At 41.5% G+C, this 22,791-nt stretch overlaps 4 protein-coding genes across 9 annotated transcripts; all 4 read right to left on the reverse strand.

The window, feature by feature from the left end:
- Positions 1-707: 707 nt before the first annotated feature.
- On the reverse strand, positions 708-3,235 carry LOC115688090 (F-box/LRR-repeat protein At3g59190-like). Of its 2 annotated transcripts, none has more exons than XM_030613831.2 (4): positions 3,082-3,235; positions 1,504-2,480; positions 1,220-1,375; positions 708-1,118 (listed from the first exon to the last, which is right to left on the reverse strand). In XM_030613831.2, the coding sequence occupies exons 2-4, from the start codon at positions 2,437-2,439 to the stop codon at positions 843-845; spliced, it is 1,368 nt and encodes a 455-aa protein (XP_030469691.1). In that variant the 5' UTR covers positions 2,440-2,480; positions 3,082-3,235; the 3' UTR covers positions 708-842. The 2 variants fall into 2 exon arrangements, with proteins under 2 accessions (XP_030469691.1, XP_056172051.1); XM_056316076.1 differs by lacking the exon at positions 3,082-3,235 and adding an exon at positions 2,873-3,075.
- A 7,515-nt stretch (positions 3,236-10,750) lies between these two features.
- LOC115688091 (F-box/LRR-repeat protein At3g59190-like) lies at positions 10,751-13,287 on the reverse strand. Of its 2 annotated transcripts, none has more exons than XM_056316078.1 (4): positions 13,067-13,287; positions 11,541-12,452; positions 11,256-11,411; positions 10,751-11,154 (listed from the first exon to the last, which is right to left on the reverse strand). In XM_056316078.1, the coding sequence occupies exons 2-4, from the start codon at positions 12,438-12,440 to the stop codon at positions 10,879-10,881; spliced, it is 1,332 nt and encodes a 443-aa protein (XP_056172053.1). In that variant the 5' UTR covers positions 12,441-12,452; positions 13,067-13,287; the 3' UTR covers positions 10,751-10,878. The 2 variants fall into 2 exon arrangements, with proteins under 2 accessions (XP_056172053.1, XP_030469693.1); XM_030613833.2 differs by having other exon boundaries at positions 11,541-12,482; positions 13,067-13,253.
- A 1,403-nt stretch (positions 13,288-14,690) lies between these two features.
- Positions 14,691-17,369, reverse strand: LOC115688088 (F-box/LRR-repeat protein At3g26922-like). Of its 4 annotated transcripts, XM_056315698.1 has the most exons (5): positions 17,252-17,296; positions 16,705-17,173; positions 15,584-16,571; positions 15,283-15,444; positions 14,691-15,174 (listed from the first exon to the last, which is right to left on the reverse strand). In XM_056315698.1, exons 2-5 carry the CDS (start codon positions 16,779-16,781, stop codon positions 14,881-14,883), a joined length of 1,521 nt encoding a protein of 506 aa, XP_056171673.1. In that variant the 5' UTR covers positions 16,782-17,173; positions 17,252-17,296; the 3' UTR covers positions 14,691-14,880. The 4 variants fall into 4 exon arrangements, with proteins under 4 accessions (XP_056171673.1, XP_056171674.1, XP_056171675.1 ...); XM_056315699.1 differs by lacking the exon at positions 16,705-17,173 and having other exon boundaries at positions 17,252-17,369; XM_056315700.1 differs by lacking the exon at positions 16,705-17,173 and having other exon boundaries at positions 17,227-17,342.
- Positions 17,370-19,822: 2,453 nt separating this feature from the next.
- Positions 19,823-22,277, reverse strand: LOC115688070 (F-box/LRR-repeat protein At3g26922-like). Its single transcript, XM_030613803.2, has 4 exons — positions 22,124-22,277; positions 20,533-21,530; positions 20,212-20,373; positions 19,823-20,125 (listed from the first exon to the last, which is right to left on the reverse strand). Exons 2-4 carry the CDS (start codon positions 21,493-21,495, stop codon positions 19,823-19,825), a joined length of 1,428 nt encoding a protein of 475 aa, XP_030469663.1. The 5' UTR covers positions 21,496-21,530; positions 22,124-22,277.
- Between the last annotated feature and the right edge of the window lie 514 nt (positions 22,278-22,791).

A 22,791-nucleotide genomic window follows, 5' to 3' on the forward strand; every position in this document is an offset into this window, starting at 1 on the left:
ACCAATCGCTTAAAACACTTAGTATGGTGATTAGTTATTATCTGTAACAAAATTTTCTTGTTTTCTAATTAAAAATCTAGTCTTGTTTATTCAGATTTGAATTAGTGCAGGATCCAAACCTTAGTTCACATCTTCATCATAACATAGATTTTGGGTACAGCTGATTTCCCTGGCTTTTACATGCATATGATTAACTCTAGAGGAGTGAAGGTTGGGATAGGGCGGGAAGTGACTCAGTTACCTTCACTAATTTGCCTACTTTTCTTCAATTCATTCTATATTTGCTGTCTTTGGAGTTTCACAGAAGAAATTAATTCAAGCTGATGCCCTTATTCAGGCTTATGTTGCATCCGGAAGCGAGGCTTTCCCTCTCTATAAACAAATCCGCACAACGCATGGGCCATAAACTAGTTTAAAAACTAAATATGCGTTCAAACCCGAATTAATGCACAATCCAAACTTCAATCACAACCTCAAGGTTAGCTGCATCATGGTTCCCTAGCTTTTGGGTGAGGGTTTCTTGACTTCTTTTGGCAAATGAGACACGCACAAACTGATTAGCATGTTTAAACGTTCAATTGGTTATTGCATATCGCAAACTAAAGTTCAGATGGTAAATGATATTGTGTTCCTAGCATCATTCTTGTTTAGGAATCCATTTGATCTCCCACACCATTCATCGGTAGGAGCAGGGGCGACCGCCAAGGTAAAAAATGATCTGTCGCTTATCTCTATGAAAAGAACATTGCCAGATTATAATACAAAACATAGATAACTACAATCCCTCAAGAAGTCCTAGGTGAGTAAACAATGCAACTACTGAACCGAATGCACTAAAAGTTCTAGGTGACTAGCGAAATAGTACATTGATCTGAACTCCTAGGAAGCTCCATAATGTGTTGCAAAAGGTTCCCTGAAAAATTCTCCGACCAATGCTCTGAGCACTTTATGCATATCCTATCCAAAACTTTAGCGGCCCTAAGCATGATACTCACGGCTAAGAGTTGGTCATCAGTGGCATCAAATTTGCAAATTGTGATGAACTTGAGTGACGACATGAAACACTGAGGCGCCGGGTCCAATATCCCTTCATCTTTTTCGGAGTCCACAACCAAGCCCTAGTTCACAATTACATAACAATCAACTTCCACACTTGACCACAGAATTTGTAAATAACACCAAATGCAGTAAGAAAGAACAATAACGACACAATAGTTACCCCGCCAAAGCTAATGCTGATCAAACAAGAAGAGTTGCTGAGCATTGCAAGAAGTGCTTTAGAATCTAACTTCACGCGATCCAAGTTGAATGCCAAGACTAGGAGGCAAGAGAAGACTGGGAAGGAGTCAAGGAAATCCTTTCTCACATTGAACACCTGATGACAAATCCAAAGAACAACTAATTAGACTGCCAAAGTCAATCCAAAAGTCATACAGCATTTGTGCATAATGCAATGCTTGCGACCCAAAAGACAAGAAATAGGACAGATATCGACAAGTATACCTCAAGGATGTTGTAAGTCACAGTAAGATGTTTTACAGAAGATAGATCCTTTAAAAGCTTATATCCGTGGGAACCAAATTGGTCAGAAATTCCCTCGACCGGACCATGCACTCCCACAAGAGCCTGAACTAGCACGGATGCGCCATATATGGCATACTTGGAGAAGAACCCACCAGTATAGTAAAAGTACAGGAGATTAGGTGCATTGATCAATACTGGGCAGTTGTTTATGATATCTGTAGAAACTACCTTTTCCGTAATGTACAAACTTCCAAGCTTCGGAGCAGAAATATTCAGAGCTTTCAGATGAGACCAGATGCAATCCAGAAGAGTCAACTTCTGGAGGGAAGGAACTGAAAACAGCTTTTCGATTGACCCATCATCCTCAAAAGTAACTCCCACGAGAGTTAAGATCTTTAGCTTTGGAAGACAAATGGAAGGAGGAAGTCTGGCATAATTGTGCATGTCTAGATAGAATTCTGTCAAGGTTTCGCTCCTAAACGTGCATGAAGGAAACACAAAATTGATATCTGGCTCAGATGGCAACCAAAGGCACACTCGAAGATTCTGAACCTTGCACCTCATGGCAGTGCATATCCAAGAATTTATGCGAGATGCCTCTCGATCAACAAAACACAGTAGAGAGAAAGATTTCAGAGGGGATGAATCACGAAGCAACAATGCTCTCTCCACAAAGCCCAAGAAACACAATCTATCAGGGAACTCTAACTCATTGAAGTAGAGATTAGGGACCGACGCCCACAAGGACTCCCACCTTCTCGACAATGCACTTGTTCTCACAACATCTTTTAAAGGAAGAAAACCAAGGATGTGTTGGAGCAGTGCATCAGGTAGATCACCCAATCGGTTGCAGCTACTGTCATTGTTCTTCGAGTCATGGCGCCTAGCTTTCTTAACAGCTGGTCTTTTGTCCATTGCTCCGGCAATTACTCACCGTCAAAGCACGAAGGAGGAAACTAAACGAAGATCAAGTGACGTTCCGTTAGACAACTCTAGGCAAACCAACAAACTAACACGATATCCCAAAAACTTTCAAATCACGCAGATTGAAAGCTCCTTTTATCCAAGTAACGACTTCAATGTGAACTAATTAGCCTGATGAACTTGACGAGGGCCCTCATGAGCAGGAACCACGGATGATGACACTCAAAAGATTTTTTTCAAGATTCCACCCTTCAACTAAACGCAGCACAAACTTAACGAATGATGGGTACAGGCTCTGCAGTATTGGTAGTCCACAGCGTGTCAATGTCAATCTCATTCAAGCATTTCATCAAACGCCTCGCGTGTCAAACAGTAAGTGCCCAAAGCACCAAATTCCTTACCATGAATCTCTCGCCACTCATACCTTACAACTAGTGAGTGAAAACCCAATTGATCGATCCATCTCTTTTTTCCCAATTCACCATCCAGTTCGCCTCCTACCCCGAAAAAGCTGAAAACTTTACGCGATACAGAACCACAGAACGTACCCACAAAAATAAACAAGAGCGGAGAACGAAGATTTCGAAAAAGAGGATCACCCAAGTCACAAGTGAGCGACGGATTGAACCGTACCTATTTGGTTTCGCCGGAGAGCGACGTCGGAGATGGCGGAGAAGTGAGAAAGCGGAGACACTGAAGAGAGAGAGAGAGAGGATGGACGTGCCTTGCCGGGAAAAGATGTAGGAAGCAAGACGGGCTAGAACGGCGGGACTGTGAAATACGTGCATGTAATTCCATTTAACAAGGAGAAGATATCGCAAGATCGACATTTTAGGGCCTGTTTGACAATTTACCAAATAGTAAAAATTTTCGTTCTTTTATTTCCAGAATCAATTTGGGAGCAGAAATCCGTTAGTTAAACTTTTTATGCCCGGACATAATTTTACAAAAAATTATTCTCAGAATCAGTTTTGGAACATAATCAAGAAGCAAAAAAAAGTAGCTTATTGATTCTTGAATAGTTTTTCCATTTCTGATTCTTCTTCATTTTCTTCTTTTTTTTGGTTTGTTGTTGTTCTTCGACCTGCCGCCCACCGGCCGTAGGCCACCGGCGACTGGACGTAGGCCACCGGCTGCCGGCGAGGGCATCGCGGCCCTCGCCGGTGGCTGGCGAGGGCGGCTCGCAACCGCGACGGTGAGGCGGTGATGGCGAGGCCTCGCCCAGCCCCGACCTGGGTGGCGACGGCGAGGCCGGCCTCGCCTTGGCTGGGCGAGGCCGACCTCGCCGTCACCGCCCAGGTCTGTCGCTACTGGCGACGCCGGCTGCGAGGGGGGCGGCGAGGGCCGTAACGCCCTCACCGGCCCTGGCCTGGGGTCGGTCGCCGGCGCCAGAGACCAGCCTTGGCCAAGGAAGGGAAGGGAAAGAAATAAAAAAAAAAGAAAAAAAAAGAAAGAAATATTAAAAAATTCAAAATATTAATAAAAATATTATTAATAAAATGAAATTTTGTGTAGTTACCAAACGCATTTCTTTTCTTTTTCTATTCTAAGAATATAAATTTTGGGCAATTACCAAACGCCTTCAAATGTTTAGAAATTGGTTCCGAGCACAGAATAAAAAAGAATCATTTCTGAGCAGAATATGTTCCCGGGCACATAATGATTGCCATGCGCAGCCTTAGTTATCAAATGTAAGGGTGATCGGTTCACGGTCCGGTCCCTGGTTCCCGGTTCCAACCGGACTAGGCCTTTGGTCCGGTTCTAGTTTCATCCAACGGAATCGGTTACTTTTTTGTTTTTTTCCCATCACAACGAGAGAGAGTGACAATTCTCAAGATATTGATGGAAATAACGATGAGGGAAGAGTCATTGTGGTGCGGCGATAAATAGAAAGTGTTGTATGTGGGTTTAGTTAACATTTTACTAATTTTTATTAAGAAATAAGAAATAAAAAAAAATATGTGTAGTCCGTCCGGTCTGGTTCGGTTCTCCCTTGGAACCGGGAACCTGACCACCGACACCGGTTCCACTTTTAAAAATCGGGAACCGGACCGACACTCCCGGGGCTGATTCGGTCCCAGTCCGGGCGATTCCCGATTTGGGCGGTCCGTTTTGCACACCCCTAATCAAATGGCCGGTAATTGCATGTTCTTATTTGTTGAATATGGCTCGAAGTTAATGTCGGTTAATTTTTTTTTTTTTGGGTCGAAATCTCGGTTAATTTGGAATTGGATGAGTTTGATGTTTTTTGGGACACTCTAAAATATTTGCAGAGGCGGCTCGAAGATGGAGATGGACGATCGGAGGGCGTGAGAAGATCGTCCCGCGTAGCGCCTACTAGACAAGACCGCTAGGCGAGCACTCGACCAAGAAGTGGCTGAGTTGCGGGTCATGGTGGGTCGGTCGGTCTGAAAACTCTTTTTTCTTTGTGATTGTTTCTTGTCGGTTTGGTTGTCATCTGTTGAGCATTGAAGCAACCGTTATGTTCTCTTTATTAATTGCAGGGAAACCATCCCGTCGATTTTTCCCCGTGGAGTAGGCACATCGTCGAATCACTCAAAATCCGTTGTGCTCACGTTTCGTTCTACAGTTTCGTTCTTTCTGTTTTTTCTTCGCTTGGATCATTTCGTTTGATCATCTTGCCACATTAGCCGTAATATTATTCACTACTTTTAGTCTCTTTAGCATAATCACTGTAATCCCATAAGATGGGAAAATGCCCTTATAATCTCTTCCTCTCACAATAAATAAATAGAGCCAGAATTTGACAAGCCAATGCTCATACGAAACCCCAAGAGAAAAAAAAAAATCAAAATATTCAGATAAGCACATTGAGTAAATAGAAGAAGAACCATGGTCATAAAAAAAAGTCAATTTGTTAAATACGGATTATGCATTGTCCAATATGATCACGAGATTAGATCATTCAAGCCAAACATATTTTGCAAAAATAATGCTGAAGTGATTAGTGAACTCGAATGCAATTTGGAGTTCCATAGATAAATCATTAATGGCAAAATTGCCACTATTAACCCTAGTAAAAACCATTAAATTAAGACAAAATCATGAAAACTTACCTAGGACAAACTTTTCAAATACGACGAAATAATAAAAGTATTACAAGTATCACCGATGCTCACCGAAGAGGGATAGGGGAGAAGCAATACATAGCCCAACAGGTCCTGTGAATATTCACTTGTTAAGTAGGATGATGAAGTCGTTCCTCCAAGCCAAATGCATAATTGATTAGTAGGACAGAACTCGAAATTCATGTGTCCATCGGCTCGAACAATAACAGAACCCGAGTTCTCAGGACACAAACCCAAATTTAACCAAACCACCGACGTCGACTACATCTAAGATGTAGTCCCAGTGGTCGTGCTCTGACGAGGTTGGACATTGATCTGAAGCTCCGGGGAGCTTACTTGAGTGTGGCATCAAGCGCCCTTGCCATTTCGGTGGACCATCTGACCGGGATAAAAACACTTTATCCAAGACCGGAGCAGCACTGACCAAATTCCTTGCAGCTAAGATTTCACAATCAGTCCAGTGAAAGCAATGGATCACGATCTCCTTAAGCGATGAAGTAAAACACGGAGGTATGGGGTCCAATATCCCGTCATCCCTTTCAGAGTCCATAAGAACACCCTGATTCGCAATAACGCATCAAGGTTCCACAGCTAAATATGCAACAAGGTAACATGTAAACAGTACGAAGATGACGAAATTCAAGGTGCAAGCACAGGTCCTGAACATTGTGGTGTATTGCAGCAGTATCCAAGTATTGACACGAGATTCATTGCCGTCAAAATATTCTTCACTGTCAACAATGCATGAGAGAGAAAAAGCTTTCATAGAAGACGAGTCACGAAGTAACAATGCTCTGTCCACGAAGTTCCTGAAGAGCATCCTCCCACGGTTGTTTTCTTCTCTGAAGACAAGACTAGGAATGGAAGTCCACAAATACTCCCACCATCTCGACAGCACACTGGTTTGCACGACATCTTCTGTTGGTAAAAAAGCCAGGATGTGTAAAAGAATTGCATCGGGGAGATCACATAGTTGCTTGCAGCTGTTCGTGTGTCGAGAGCATCATTCAAGTGCTGGCATTTAGCTTTATGAACCAGCGCGCTCGCATCCATCATATCCACGGCCTGTCCGGAGTACAGGTTAAATCTAAAATGAAGATAATGACCACTCATATTACATTAATTAAACTTTGAATGTAAAAATGATAATACCAAGTGGTAAGATAATCAACTTTCTCCAAGATCCCATTATAATATGGACCTGATGCGCGTCCGCACAACATGACAAGGGTTAACTAAGTCCAATGAATTCCACAGGCAGGCACATTGCAATTTTAGGCCTAATTCCAAAAAAAAAAACACCAAATTCACCTTGAGTAACAATTCTGGTCCGAACTTTTTTTTTTCATAAAAAATCACAAACTTTCACTTAAATCCCAAATTTGACCAGAATAATTTGAAAATTTCACATCACGGGGGCCAGATTTGGGACTCGAGTAAAAATTGGTATTTTTATTAAGACAAAAAAAAAATTCGGGCCAAAATCGTCACAGGACCTTGCAATTTTATGATAAGCCTTAACAAGTGTCATGGGACCTGCCTGTATGACGAGAGCCAGAACAACTGGGACATGGGTCTAGAAATGAGCCAATTCACTTGACAGTGAAATATGCAACCGAACATAATGTGTTGACCCCATGGGATGAGTGTGCACGTCCGGTCATTGAAGCTTTTCGTGAGTGAAACTTCTCTCCCACTTGAAACCCAATTGATTGATCTCTCTCTCTCTCTCTCTCTCTCTCTCTCTCTCTCTCTCTCTCTTCCAATTCACCATCCAGTTAGCCTCGTACCCCAGAAAAAGCAGAGAACTTCACGCGATACAGAACCGCAAGACGTACCCACGAATAACTAAGGATGAAGAAAGAAGATCCCAAGTCATAAACGAGCGACGATTTGAACCATACCTGTTTGGTCTCGCCGCAGAGACTTCAGAAATGGCGGAGAAATGAGGAATTTGGAGGCACAGAGAAGAGAGAGTGAGGAGTCGCACGCGTCGCCGGGAAAAGATGGACAAAGCAAGACAGACGAGAATGGCGGGACTCCCCCCATGACATTGGAAAAATGGCGTCTAAGGGCCGTTCGCATTTCAAATTCTATGAGCTGAGACTAGGGGCGTGCAAAACGGGCCGTTCAAACGGGAAACCTCCCGGATTGGACCGAACTAGTCGGGTCTGATTTCTGGAAGTGTTGGTCCGGTCCCTAATTCTTAAAAGTAGAACCGGTGTCTGGACGGTTCTGTTCCTGGACCGACTATATATATACTTTTTTTTTATCGTTAAGAAAATGAATTCGAAATTTCCAAATCCTGATCCCATGTTTATTGATAACTCTTCATTTCAATGTTCCAAGGGAAATAAATCAGCAAGGTTCAAAAGTTTCGGTATATGCATCGACTGTTTGACGTAATAGTGAGTGCAAGAAATTGAAGAAATAATGCAATTAGTGGATTGGTCTGGTTCCATTGGACTGATTTGGTCTAGTCCGGTCCCCGGTTCCCAAAATTGGGAATCGGTCCTCCCTGTCCGATTCTCGATTTTACCTTGAAATCAAATCGGACCAAAAACCGATCACCCCTAGTTGAGACGTGACCATTTTCTATAACATCACTTGCTCGTTTTTCGTCCGAGATGAAGGTATGAAGTTATGAACAGACCATTGCACGAGTGCGCTCTACATATCGTATAGCTAGGGTGATTTCTACCGAAAAAGACAATGATTTGATGATATTGATGTGCAAACTGGTGTACAGACCGGTGTAAAAGCATCCCTCTTGAAGAAATTTGACCATATCATTCCATCTAGTGCTGTAGACAATCGAAGCCGCTAAGCAGGGAATGACATTGCAAGAACGACAACTCAAACAATTCATAGGGCTGGTAATTAGACGTTCTTATTTGTTGATTACGGCTCGAAGTTAATCTCGATTGATTTGGAATTGCATGAATTTGTTGTTTTTCGGGACCCTCGAAATATCTGGAGAGGGGGCTTGAAGATTGAGATGGACGATCGGAGGGCGTGAGAAGATGGCCCTCTCCGATCAAGAAGTGGCTGAGCTCGGTCAGGAAAATGAAGTATACAAAGAGTATGGAGGTGGGGGTGTGACATAAGAGCAAGGAAACTTTTGTAGAACAGAGCCGAACCAAAAGAACTTCGCTAGCTTGCACCTTATACCTTATAAACCCGAAATTGCATAGCTTCGGACGAAAAGAGGGTCTCTAAAACAAGGAGGAATTAGATAGCGCTTTGACGTGTCCGGGAATCCGTCCGAAAGTTAATGTTGACGAGGAAGTATATGAGTTGAATAGTCCAGTGTCGCTTTATCTCGAATCCATCTCTTGTTGCCCTTACCATTGAGTCATAAGTGAATCTCTATTCAACCCTTTTTTTTTTTTTGGTCTTCGAGTGACGAAGAGAATTTTAAGCACATCCATGATTAGGGTACAATGGAATATGATCCAGGGACTTCCTAAACGCCAGGATTGAACGTACCAGGACAAAGGAAGAAAGTAAGCAGACGTGATCGAATCAAACGAATTCTTTTGACAATTTGGTCATCGTGGGTCGGCCTGCCTAGACTAGTAGGACACCCGGCAAATCTCCAGAGCCTAATTGTTGTTTCCGGCACATAGTCCTGTCTGGGCTCGACGTGGACTCAATCCAGACATGTTTTAAGCCATATTTTGAAGTCAGAGCTTTTGAGAGTTGTCATCCAAGAGAGTAAAAAGTGTCCGAAAACTCTCCTTTTTTGTAATTGTTTCTTGTTGGTTTAGTTATTATCTAGGATTGTGAAACACTTGAAAGTTGAGCGTTTAAGTAACCGTAATATTCTCTTTATCAATTACACTAGAGCCATCTTGTCGATTTATCCTCATAGAGTAGGCACATTGTTGAATCACGAAAATTCGTGTTGTACATATTTCATTTCCGCAGTTTTTTTTTTCCTTGATTTCTCTTTAGCATAATCACCCTAATGTCCATAAGATAGGAAAATGCCCTAATAATCTTCCTCTCACTATTAATAAATAGAGCCAGAATTTGACAAACCAATGCTCATAAGAAACCCCGAGAGAAAAAAAAAATCAAAATATTCAGACATGCACATTGCGTAAATAGAGGAAGAACCATGGTGATAAGACAAAAAAAACAGTCATTTGATAAGTACGGATTATGATTAGTAAAATTTTGATAAAGGCAAGATTGCCACTATTAACCCTAGCAAAAACTATTTTATTAAGACAAAATCATGAAAGCTTAGCTAGGACAGAACTCATAATTCACGTGTCCCTCGACTCGAACGACAACAGAATCTGAGTTCTCAGGACACGAACCCGAATTCAACCAAACTGCGAACATCGACCCGTGGTCGCGCTTTGACGAGGTCGTACGTCGATTTGAAGCTCCGGGGAGCTTACGCGAGTGTGGCATCAAGCACCCTCGACCTTTCTGTGTACGGCGACCTGACCGCCAATGTCGATATGTATTGGGACGAAACATCTATACTACCTTGAAATGCAAGAGATCGTGGATGTAAGTTTATGTGTGAATTTATACATCGATATTCACAGTGTGTTTATTAAAATATCGCCTGTATAGAGAAAAAGATATACATTCACCATTGGGCCGGTTGACACGTGAAAGAATTCAGTTAGAAAACTAAGTACAAACAAACACCCTTGTCAATCATCCGACGGTACGTGTGTAAAGATTTTCTACATGTGCAATAATCCATAGGCTAAAGTTTCGAATCTTAAGATTAAATAAAAGGTCGATACTACAAGATTTAGTAAAAATAAAACAAAAAGAAAAAGAATCAAAAGTACGATAAACATGCATATATAATTAGAGGACGCATCGTCCATATGAGATGTGAAAAATGTAGGTTGAATCGAATCCGTCGTTGTAAACTTCCATCGCTTCAAGGTATGTCTCGATTGTTTTCCATCATCCATGTTATAAGTCCAGAAACCAGTTGTGTCATTATCCCTTTAATGTCTTAGGAGTTTCACAGTTGAAATCAATTGAATATTAAAATGTACTTCTATAAACAAAACCGCGCTATGCATTGCCGATAAACTAGCTTAAAAACTAATTACGCGTTCAAACCTGTATTAATGCAGAATCTAAACTTCAATCACATCCTCAAGGTTACTTACATCATGCTTCTCCAGCTTTTAGGTGAGGCTTTGTTGACTTGTTTTGTCAAATGAGACATGCACAAAATGATTAGCATGCTTAAACTTTCGATTGGTTACTGCGCATCGCAAACTAAAGTAATTACAATCGATCAAGAAGTCCTAGGTAAGTACACAAGGCGACTACTGAACCGAATGCACTAAAAGTTCTAGGTGACTAGCCTAATAGTACATTGACGTGAGCTCCTAGGAAGCTCCATAATGTGTTGCAAAAGGTGTCCTGAAAAATTCTCCGAGCAATGCTCTGAGCAGTTAATGCACAGCTCATCCAAAACCTTTGCGGCCCTGAGCATGATACCCACGGCTAAGAGTTGGTTATCAGTGGCATCAAATTTGCAAATTGTGATCTGCTGGAGCGACGACAGGAAACACCGAGGCGCTGGGTCCAATATCCCTTCATCTTTTCCGGAGTCCACAAGCAAGCCCTAATTCACAATTACATATCAATCAACTTCCGCGCTTGATCACAGAATTTGTCAATAACGCTGAATGCAGTAAGAGGAAACTATACTGACAGAATAGTTACCCCGCCAAAATAAATGCTGATCAAAGAAGAAGAGTTGGTGAGCATTGCTACAAGTGCTTTACAATCTAAATTTACGCGACCCGAGTTGAATTCCAAATATAGAAGGCAAGAGAAGAGTGGGAAGGAGTCAAGGAAATTCTGTCTCAAGTTGAAATCCTAATAACAAATCCAAAGAATGGTTCGTTAGACGGCCAAAGCCAATCCAAAATTTCAAAGCATCAAGCGTCATAGTGCAATCTATTCATACCAAAAGACAAGAAATAGGATAGATATCGACAAGTATACCTCAAGGATGTTGTAAGTCACAGTAAGATGTTTTACAACAGATAGATCCTTCAAAAGCTTATATGTGTGAGAGGCAAACTGGTCAGAAATTCCCTCGACCGGATCATGTACTCCGACAAGAGCTTTAAGTAGCACGGAAGCGCCAGATATGGTATACTCAGAGAAGAGCCCACCACTATAGCGAAAGTACAGGAGATTAGGTGCATTAATCAATACTGGGCAATTGCTTCGGATATCCGTAGGAAATACCTTTTCCATGATGCACAAACGCCAAAGCTTCGGAGCAGAAATATACAGAGCTTTGAGATGCCACCAGATGCATTTCTGAAGAGTCAAAGTCTGAAGGGAAGGAACTGAAAGCAGCTTTTCGATTGAACCATCATCCTCGAAAGTAACTTCCATTAGAGTTAAGACCTTTAGCTTCGGAAGAGAAAATGAAGAAGGAAGTCTGACATGACAGTGCATTGCTAGACAGAATTCTGTCAATGTTTCGCTCCTGAACGTGCGTGATGGTAACATGTAATTGATATCCGGCTCAGTCTGGAAACAAAGGCACACTTGGAGCTTCTGAACCTTGCGCCTTATGGCAGTAGTAATCCAAGAATTTATGCGAGATGCCTCTCGATCAACAAAACACAAGAGAGAGAGAGATTTCAGAGGGGATGAATCACTAAGCAACAATGCCCTCTCCACAAAGCCCAAGAATTCCATTCTATCGGGGAACTCTAACTCATTGAAGTTGAGATTAGGAACCGACGCCCACATGTACTCCCACCTTCTCGACAATGCACTCGTTCTCACAACATCTTTTAAAGGAAGAAAACCAAGGATGTGTTGGAGCAGTGCATCAGGTAGATCACATAATCGGTTGCAGCTACCGGCATCAAACTTGTTGTCCATTGCTCCAGTAATCTACTCAGAGTCAGAGCATGAAGGAGGAAACTAAATGAAGATATATTAGACAACTCTAGGCAGACTAACAAGCTAACACAATATCCCGAGAAAATTCAAATCATGCATATTTAAACAAGTGCTCTTGTAAGCAGGAACCACGAATGATGACACTTTAAATTTTTTTTATGAGCCACTATTCAACCAAACACAGCACAGAAGCATTACGAATGGCGGGTACAAGCTCTCATTTAAACCTCAGCAGTGTTGGTAGTTCACAGCGTGTCAATGTCAATGTCATTCAAGCACTTCATCAAACGCTTCGTGCGTCAACCAACAAGTGCTTACCATGCCACTCATACCTACAACTGGTGAGTGAAACTTCTCTCCCTATTGAAACCCAATTGATCAATCCATCTCTTCTTGTTTTTTTCTGGTAAGTAAAACCCAATTGATCGATTGATAACAGATCACAAGTAATTCACCATCCAGTTCGCCTCGTACCCTCAAAAGCGCCAAAACTTTACTCTATACAGAACCATAAAACGCACCCACGAAACAACTAAGGATGAAGAACGAAGATCCAGAAAAAGAACATCACCCAAGTCGTAAATGAGCGACGGGTTGAACCATACCTGTTTGGTTTCGCCGGAGAGCGACTTCAGAAGCGGCGGAGAAACGAGAAATCGGAGACACCGAAGAGGGCGAGGATCGACGTGTCTTGCCCGGAACAAGATGTATAAAGCCAGACAGGCGACAATGGCGGGACTGGACGTGGACTCGTCGAGGTCAACTGCGTGTGGGCCTGTCGGCTCGTTCCTTTCAACTGGGAACGCGCACGACTCTTTTGTTTCCGAATGAGACTGAAGGGGCTCGTTCCATTAAAAAATTATCAACTTTAGATTTAAAGAAAAAGGTTTAATAACGCAAAAAACTTCAAAGTGATACACCTATGATAAATTTTACCTTCGGTCAGTTTTCGTTAAATTTTTTCGTCAAATTGTTGAGTTGGATGACACGTGACAGCTGGCGGGTGTACCGGTTTAGGGTTTTACCCCTTCATTTATCACAGGTGTATCAATTTGTAGTTTTTCGTGGTGGTAATCCAATTTAACCAAGGGTAAATTTGTCACAAGTGTATCACTTGGGGGTTTTTGGTAGTCAAAACTTTTTTTTGGGTAAATTTAACACAGGTGTACTAGTTTGAGATTTTTCGTGGTCAAACAATTAGTTTGGAGTAAATTTGTCATAGATGTAGCAGTTTGGGGTTTTTCATGGTATTAATCTTAAAAAAAAAAAGCTCCTAACTTTCGTTCTAGTTCCAATATGCCTACGCGTAAAAAAATCGCACCAACTTTTTCAAGATTATCGACATCAGGTTGTTGTTACTATTCCAAAACATAGTGAGGGTGTCGATGAAAACACAGGTTGTGATAACGAACTTGTAACTGACTCGATGTTGATAATCTTAGAGAATTTAGTGGCGATTTTCGGATGGGTGGGGAGAATAGGGTTTGAACCTAAAGTTGGAGATTTTTTTAGGGAATTAGGTTGAGATTGAATGCAAGGTGTCATGGATCAGAACATTTCTCCCGTGAGATTGAAAATGGTGTCTTAAGGACGGTTTGCATTTCGAATTCCATGAGTTTTTTTTTTGTCAGAATTCGAATTCTATGAGTTGAGACGTGACCATTTTCGACAACATCTCATCCTAGACGAACACATGAATACACACCATTGCATAAAAGAGCGTTCATCATCGTCTAGCTAAGTGAATTCTACCAAAAAAGAACAGGATTGATGACATTGATGTGCAAACTGGTGTGCAGACCCTCACCTTCATACCGATGTAAAAGCATCCCTCAATTGCAAGCAACTTTTGCGGATGAAAGTTGTCCATATCATTCCATTTTAGTGCTGTCGACTGTCAAAGCCTCCAAGGAAGGAAAAGTTATCACAAGAATAGCATTTAGTGTCGGTTATGGCTCAAAGTTAATCCCGATTGATTTGAAATCGACATTAGTCTGATGTTTCTCGGGACACTCGAGTATTTGCAAAGGGGACTCAAGGACGGAAACAGACGACCGGAGGACATAGTAGAAAGAATTAAGTGATTAATCTACTACGTAGGATAAACTTTTCGAATTACGACGAAACGATAAAAATAATTAATTCATACTCTTACAAGTTTCATCCATTGTCTTTGGACAATGTTTAATGCCTATGCTCACTGTGGAGAAGTAGAAGAGAAGCAATGGATAGCCCAACACATACCGTGAATATTGACTTGTCAAGTAGGATGATTGAAGTAGTCCAGCTATGACAATGGATGCATCGATGATTAGTAGAACAGAACTTGAAATTCACATGTCCATCGACTCAAAACAATTACAAAATCTGAGTCATCAGAACACAAGTTTGAATTTAACCAAATTACGGATGTCAAATGCTATAGAATTCCAGGTGCCCACGCTTTGACAAAGATCGTACATTGATTTGAAGCTGTAGGGAGCTCATTCAAGTGTTCCGTCAAGTTCCCTTGAAAAGTCCTCGAACAGCGCCTTGAACAGTGAATCAACATTTTCTCCAAAACTGCAGCTGTCCTGAGCAAAATCCTTACAGCCAACAATTCCAAATCAGTCCCCTGGAAGCAACGAATCGTAATCTCCTTGAGCGACAAAGGAAGACACGGAGGCATGGGGTCCAATGTCCAGTCTTCATTTTTAGAGACCACAAGAATGCTCTGATTCACAACAACGTATCAATGAGCTTTAACATTGATCTCAACAATAGCACCACTAATGCAGAACAAAAGAATGGGAGGAAAGAGGACTAAGGATTGAGTAATTACCCCAGAGAACTCAAGACTCTTCAAAATAGGGCATCCACTGAGCAACAACAAAAGTGCTCTAGATTCTAAATTCACGTGACAGTCGTCTAATATCAATTTCGTTAGACTATGGAAGATTGGAAGGGAGTTGAGATTGAGAATATCCTCTCTCTCATCCAAATCCTGATGACAAAGCCATACAATAGCAACTTAGACTAACATCGGGAATCAAGATGAGGCGTACCTCAAGATTGTCCCAATAAATGGATCCAAGGAGGAGGGGGATAAAGACGAAATCGAGGAACCGAGCAGCAAAGCGTACCTCAAGAAATTCGATGGATAAAAACATTTGTTTTACGTTAGAAACAGCCTTCAAGAGCTTATATAAATGGCAGGCGCCTTGATCGATATTTTTCTCAGTCTCGTCATGATGACACCCAATGGAAGCCTCAACTAATGAGCTGGAGCTCAATATAACATAGTCATAAAATAATTCACCAAAATAGTCGAAGGACTTGATACAAGCTCCATGGATCCTTACTTGGGAGTTCCGGATACCAGAAGCCAAGACATCTTCTACAATAGTCAAGTACAAAAGGTTGGGAGCAGAAATTTCCAAAACCTCAAGATTCCACTCGCAGCTGTAAAGAGACAATTTCTCAAGGGAAGGGCACGAAAGCAGCTTCTCCACTGAATTATCATCTCTAAACTGAACTCCCGTAAGAGTTAAGACCTTTAGATTTGTAAGACAAACTAAGGAAGGAAGCTTGAGGTCATGGTTCATTTCTAGATGGAGTTCTCTCAGAGTTTCACACCTAAATATGCAACGAGGTAACATGTACACAGTAGCACCATGACCAAGTTTAAGGTGCAGGCGGAGGTCTTCAACATTGCGGCGTATTGCAGCAGTAATCCACAGATTGACACGAGATTCGTTGCCGTCAAGATATTCTTCACTGTCAACCTTGCACGTGAGAGAAAAAGCTTTCAAAGAAGACGAGTCACGAAGTAACAATGCTCTCTCCACGAAGTTCCTGAAAAGCATCCTCCCATCGATATTTTCTTCTATGAAGACAAGACAAGGAATGGACGTCCACAAATACTCCCACCGTCTCGACAGCACACTCGTTCGCACAGCATCTTCTGTTGGTAGAAAAGCCAGGATGCGCAAAAGAATTGCATGGGGTAGATCACATAGTTGCTTGCAGCGGTTAACATCTCGAGCATCATTCAAGTGCTGGCATTTTGCCTTGTGAACCAGAGGGTTCCTATCCATCAGATCCACAACCTCTCCAGAATGCAGGTCAAATCTAAAATAAAGATAATCACCAATCATAACACATTCATTACACTTTGAATGTCAAAATGACTATACCAAGTGGTAAGATAATTAACTCTCTTCAAGATACGCTTAAAATAAAGAAAACTCTGGAATTCTTGAACCTGATGCGCATCGCTACAACATGACCAGGGTCAAATAAGTCTAATGAGTTCCATTGGCAGGCACATTGCGATTTCATGATAAACCTTAACAAGCATCGCAAAACCAGCCTAAACGACAAGAGCCAGAACAAACGGGGACATGGGTGTACAAATGAGCCAATTCACTCGACAATGAAATATGCAACGGAACATAAAATGTCGACCCCACGGGACGAGTGTGCACTTCGGGTCATTGAAGCTTTTCATCAAACACATGGGGTGCCAGCAAATTTCTTCAACAACACCCATGTACCATTGTTTCACCAACTATTACACAGGTTAGTGGAAAACGACTGACCACCCTCCAAACATCAAGAACCCAGAAAAGACATCACCACATGGAACCGCGAAAAGCCGAGGATGACATGGATATGAATGAAAGCAGCTGATCACATGGATGATACATAGTAGAAAGAGCAAGAAAACATGGCTGTGGAAGAAAAAAAAATTTGAAGTCAAGCGTTCATGGAGATTAAAGAGAACCAGCGAGCCATAAGCGAAGAAGCACCGGTTTGTCCAGGTGATGGAATCCACGCAGCGGCGATTTGGGTGGATAGGAGAGGAAGGGGCAGGGTCGAGTGAACTTTTTGAAAGGAGGGAACAAAGAAAAAGCAAATAGTATAGAACTAAAGTTCGCAGAACGGATAATTACACAGACGGTACCTGAAATTTAACTCAATATGTAATATAATATTTAAATTTTTAATTTATTTAATGTGGTCCATAAATTTTTGTCTAATATTATATGTGGTCCCTGAACTTTTAATTTATTCGGTGTGGTCCATGGACTTTTGGTACATGCTCAATATAGTTCTTGAACTATATGAAAATATTCAATGTAATTCCCGAATTTGAATTAATGGAAGGACTACATTGAACATTTATATAATTCAAGGACTAAATTGAACATGTACAAAAAATTCATTGATGACATTGAACAAATTAAAAGTTCAAGGACTGTTTGTGTCATTTTTCCTTCGCAAAAAAAAGACAAAAAAAATTAATTAATTTCATTTTGAAAGTTATTTGGCAAATGGTCATTAATATTTTACCGAAGTTTAAAATGTATGATGAAAAAATTAGTATGGCGATGCCATGCTGCTTTTGATTATTCGTTTTCTTTTTTTGGTTATAAAAGGAGGAGGATTATTCAGGATTTGGTAATATAGGGCAGGAGCTTCTATTTTGTGACTTCATGTATGAGGGAAACCCAGGGCCGCCCTCGCCGGCTTCCGCCTGAGGCCGGCAACCTCCGCCGGCCATAGGCCGGCTAAAGGGAAAGAGGAAAAAAAAAAAAGAAAAGGGAAAGAAAAAAACAGTAAAAGGAAAAAAGAAACAAAAAATTTTAAAAAGTAAAAGATGAAATTGCCTTTATTCCAGCGATCGGAACAGTGACGTGCTTGTCAGCCGGTGAGCATTTGACCGGCCGGCGAACCCAGACCCTTACTTAAGACTAATTGGGCACTTCGGGCCCTTATTTGAGACTGATTAGGCATTTCAAACCCTTATTTGATACTATGTCCACTTTGAATCTTTTTTTGAGAAAATGACCTCACTTTGGGTACTGATTTGAAATTTTCCCTTAGAAAATTATACTAGAAGTCTTAAATCTTGTGTATGAAATGCAGTTACTTTCTAAACTTTTCAATTAGTTCAGCTAAGTAATAATTTTTTTTTCAAAAGGTATAATCAAATCTTTCCGATGAATAATACCTAACGTTACCTACACGTCACTTAAAAGTTGTCCATGTGGCATCCTAAATCTCTTGCCCACGAGTTATATTTGAGTGCGCCTCTCCTTCTTGGATAGCTTATGGTCGGCTATATGCTTAAACCCGTGGTAAGCATAGTGATCAGAGTTTCTCTCTCCCTCTAGTGAACGATGTACGATGGACTTGGGTTGGGGATCTAGGCATGGGTATGAGGGTCTCGAGCCCGGTTTTTCATGGACTTGGGCCCTGCCTCAATGAATACAGGCCGGGTGTCGGGGACTCGGGCATGGGTGTTGGGGTCCGGGCTCGGCCTTTGTGAGACCGGACTCAAGCATGAAGGAGCTAGGCCAAGGTCAGGGCTCGATGGACCCGGGACCAGCTTCTATGGACCTGAGACCGGTGCCTGTGCTTGTGTCGCCAGTCCTTGGCTCTCGAACCTAGGACCATCAAGGCCAGCCCGTGGCCAGTTCCCCACCTGCCATTGCCCATATCACTAGCACTCGAATAGTGAGCAGGTTTTCTTTTCCAAACAATAGAAAATAATTTTCAATTTATTTTTAGACTTGAGTTAAATATCGAAAAATTTTGTCATTTTTCTGGAAACTTGGAAAACATTATTTAGATATGTCAAATCTTCTGCGAAACAAACGGAGCCGAGGCACTTTCACAATCACCCTTGTTACGTGCTAACTACAGAAAACATCAAAAGCTGGCGAGCAAGAACATTCGGAGATTTGTACGTTGGCCACATGCAATAGAGTCGAGAAACAACTTCTCAAGGGGAAAAGCCACGAAAGCAGCAGCTTCTCCACTGAATCACCTTCGAGATCAACGTTCTGAAGAGTTGAAAGACCTAAAGATTGAGGATTTATTTGGTGGGACATCTAAAGTAACATTCAAAATTTAAAAAAAAAAACGCTACAAAAAATCTTTTACGTCAATTTATGCATTAATATTTTATCGTATTTTCGTTAAAGCAACTTCCGGTATGGTTATACGTCTACCACTGAATGGTTGACATCTGCAAAAATTCAATTAACAAACTAAGTGCAAACACACACGTCACTCAACCGTGGCGGTAGATCGAATAGTAATCCATATCGATATATTTCAAAAGTTTCAAATACTCGAGATTGAAAAAGTAGAAGAATCAAAAGAAAAAGCTTATGATCTGTTAACAGATGATCCTGTTCCTGAATATAATAGTATAGGCAATTAGGCATGTACTAGTAGAAGGACATCGATAGAAATTTATCAGCCAATCCGAAAGCCAGCAATTCATTCTCAGAACATATAAATCTCCAAATACGACTCTAAATTATGGATGTCACAGGGAGCTGTTCGTTTCAGCAAAACAAAGAAGGAACCTACACATTTGATGCAGTCTGCATTTTGCACGCCAAAAAGGTAATTGCGCATCGACTTGAAGCCCTCGGGAGTGCCAGCAATGCTTCCATCAAGTCCCCTGGGAAAGTCACGAAACACTGCTCCGTACAATGTATAACTAGTTCCTCCAAAACCGAAGCAGCCCTGAGCAAAATCATGACGGCCAGGAGTTCATAGTCAGCCGCATCGAAGTAACCAATTGTGATCTCCTTGAGCGAGGTCAGAAAACAGTGAGGTGCCGGGTCCAATATCCCTTCGGCCGTTTCAGACTCGATGGAAACACCCTGATACACAATCACATTCAATCAGTGTCACTTTGATATCTGCAGTAAGAGGAGGAGGGGGCAAAGGACAGCGATAGAACGGTTACCACATCAAACTTTAGACTCCTTAGAATGGAGCATTTCCTGAGCAAAACCTGAAACGCTACAGATTCTAGGTCCACGTTGCGAGTTGTCAATTTCAGTTTGGTAAGATAACCAAAGAAGGGAACGGAGCCAAGATCAAGAATCCTCTTATTTTCATCCAAGTCCTGTTAACAAAGCCAAAAAATGGCAGCACACACTATGGTTCAGATAAGTGTACCTTAGGTAACGAAAAGATAAAGTGCCCCTCAAGGCTCTGGGAATAGGTAGATCCAATGAATGGAAGATTTAGACATGGCATTGAAGATGCAAATAGAATAGTGTACCTCAAGGATGTCCTCAGATAAAGTCAGGAGTTTAACACGAGAAAGCTCCTTCACAAGCTTATATGCATGGCGTGCACATTGATCTGGCTTTCTCTCTACGTCAGATGGATGAAACACATGGATGATAGCCTCTTCCAGAGAGGGTGAGCCAGATATGGCATAATCATCCAAAAATTCACCATAATATTCAAAGGACTTCAAACAGGGGCAAAGGATCTTGATATGCGCGTGACTTCCAATATCTAGAAAAGAGTCGCGTTCAACTATGGACAAACTCAAAAGTTTAGGAGCAGAAATATGCATAGTCATATCCTCTGGCCAAGTGCAATAGTCCAGAGACAACGTCTCAAGGGAAGAGCATGAAAACAGCTGCTCGACCGACCTATCATCATCGAGATGTAGATACTCAAGAGCTAAGACCTTCAGATTCTTGAGACGTACTGAAGAAGGAAGTCTGAGGGTACCGTTCAATAGTAGATGGAATTCTGTCAGCGTCTCGCATCTAAATATACAACTCGGTAAACTGTAATTAAAAGAAGGATGTTCTATTCCAAGGTGCAATCGAAGCTCCTGAACATTGCGCCTTATTGCAGCAGTAATCCACGAATTTATACGAGACTCATCACCAGCAACATATTCGTCACCATCAATCACATAATTAAGAGAAAATACTTTCAGAGGAGACGACTGGCAGAGTAACAATGCTCTCTCCACAAAGTTCATGAAAACCATCCTCCCATTGCTTTCATCTTCTCTGAAGACAAGACTAGAAATTGACGTCCACAGATACTCCCACCTTTTCGACAGCGCACTTGTTCGAACAACTTCTTTTAACGGCAGAAGACCCAGGATGCGCAGAAGAATTTCATCAGGTAGGTCACATATATGCGTATGACTGCCAACATCTCGGGTGTCGTTCCAGCGCGGGCATTTAGCTTGGTGAACCGGAAGCCTCGCATCCATCAGCTTCCCAATCTCTCCCAGAGTTTATGTTCAATCTAGAAAGAAGTTGGAAAACTGGCATCTCAAATTCTTAATAAATAAATATTAACTGGTCAGCGACTCAGTAGTCAATAAGACACTCGCAGCGCACTAATCGAATAAGTCAGAAACCGAAAAAAGTAGTACCCATTTCGTCAAAATCTGTTAACAAGAACCTCTTCTATTTTCGAATTCGATGCCCTTAAACATAATTAGATTAATAGTAAAAACTCCAACGAGTCACATTGGCGTTCATATTGCATATCAAACCATAACAAGCCTCATCAAAACAGGACCTATCATAAGACAACAAGGCAATGTCTCCTCAGGAACAGTTGACCCAGTAGGATAAATTTAAATTGAAAGTCAGCGAATTCACTCAGTAATGAAGTATGGTAGATTATTGTTCTACTCCAAACGGTAACCGTCGTTCATAAAGGGTCACTGAGACCTTTCCACGAAATCGCCACACAGAACCACTGAAAACTCAGAACCCACGTATCGCAGGAAAGAAAAGGGTAATCAAAGAAAAGCAAATCGGAGTCAAGCATCCATGATGTGATGAACAAGCAGAGGAACTGAAAGGGACTGATAAGCAAGAACTGGTTACCGGGGAGACGCTTCTCTTCTCAAATGGTGCGCGAGACACCACCCTCAAACGTGAGAAACTCGGGAAGAGAGCGAGACTGCTTTGGAGGGAAATTGGACTAGAAAATGGCAAAGATGGAATGGACGATCACGTCGTTTCCATCACCCCGGTTCACTCCCCCATCGAGCCCGATATTCGGGAGGGAAAATTTGGTGGTCATAGATGACCGCATTGAGAAAATAGTGATTTTTTTTTACAGCTTTAAGAGTTACATTTTCTTGAGAAAATTTATGAATCATAAATAGGTGAATCTTGCTTTTATAAGCAGTTAAGGAGTTGCTCATTTCAATTATGAACTTATTGTAACTTATTTTATTACAATTTTTTTTTATTAAGGGCGTAGAGACATAAGTAATTTTCAAAGTACAAGAAGAAAAGATCAAAGTATCTTCTATAGAAAAAGTGAACCTTTTCAGGTGAATGCGCTTATCTGAGTTGCTTACCAAGCCTATAATTGAAATCTTCCTCCTGAGCACTCACAGAAAATTAACCCTTAGATTTGATTGCTCGCAAAAGGATGATTCTACATGTTTAGAGATTGGAGGAAAAGAAGTGTTTACGGAAAAAATTGGAGGAGAGAAACAATGCGCTTTAGTCTGGAATGGAAGGACTTACATAGGTAAAAAAAC

This window comes from Syzygium oleosum, unplaced genomic scaffold, assembly GCF_021117445.2.
Source record: "Syzygium oleosum isolate NSW1041296 unplaced genomic scaffold, Sole_v2.1 Sole_v2.11, whole genome shotgun sequence".
Taxonomy (NCBI): Eukaryota; Viridiplantae; Streptophyta; class Magnoliopsida; order Myrtales; family Myrtaceae; genus Syzygium; species Syzygium oleosum.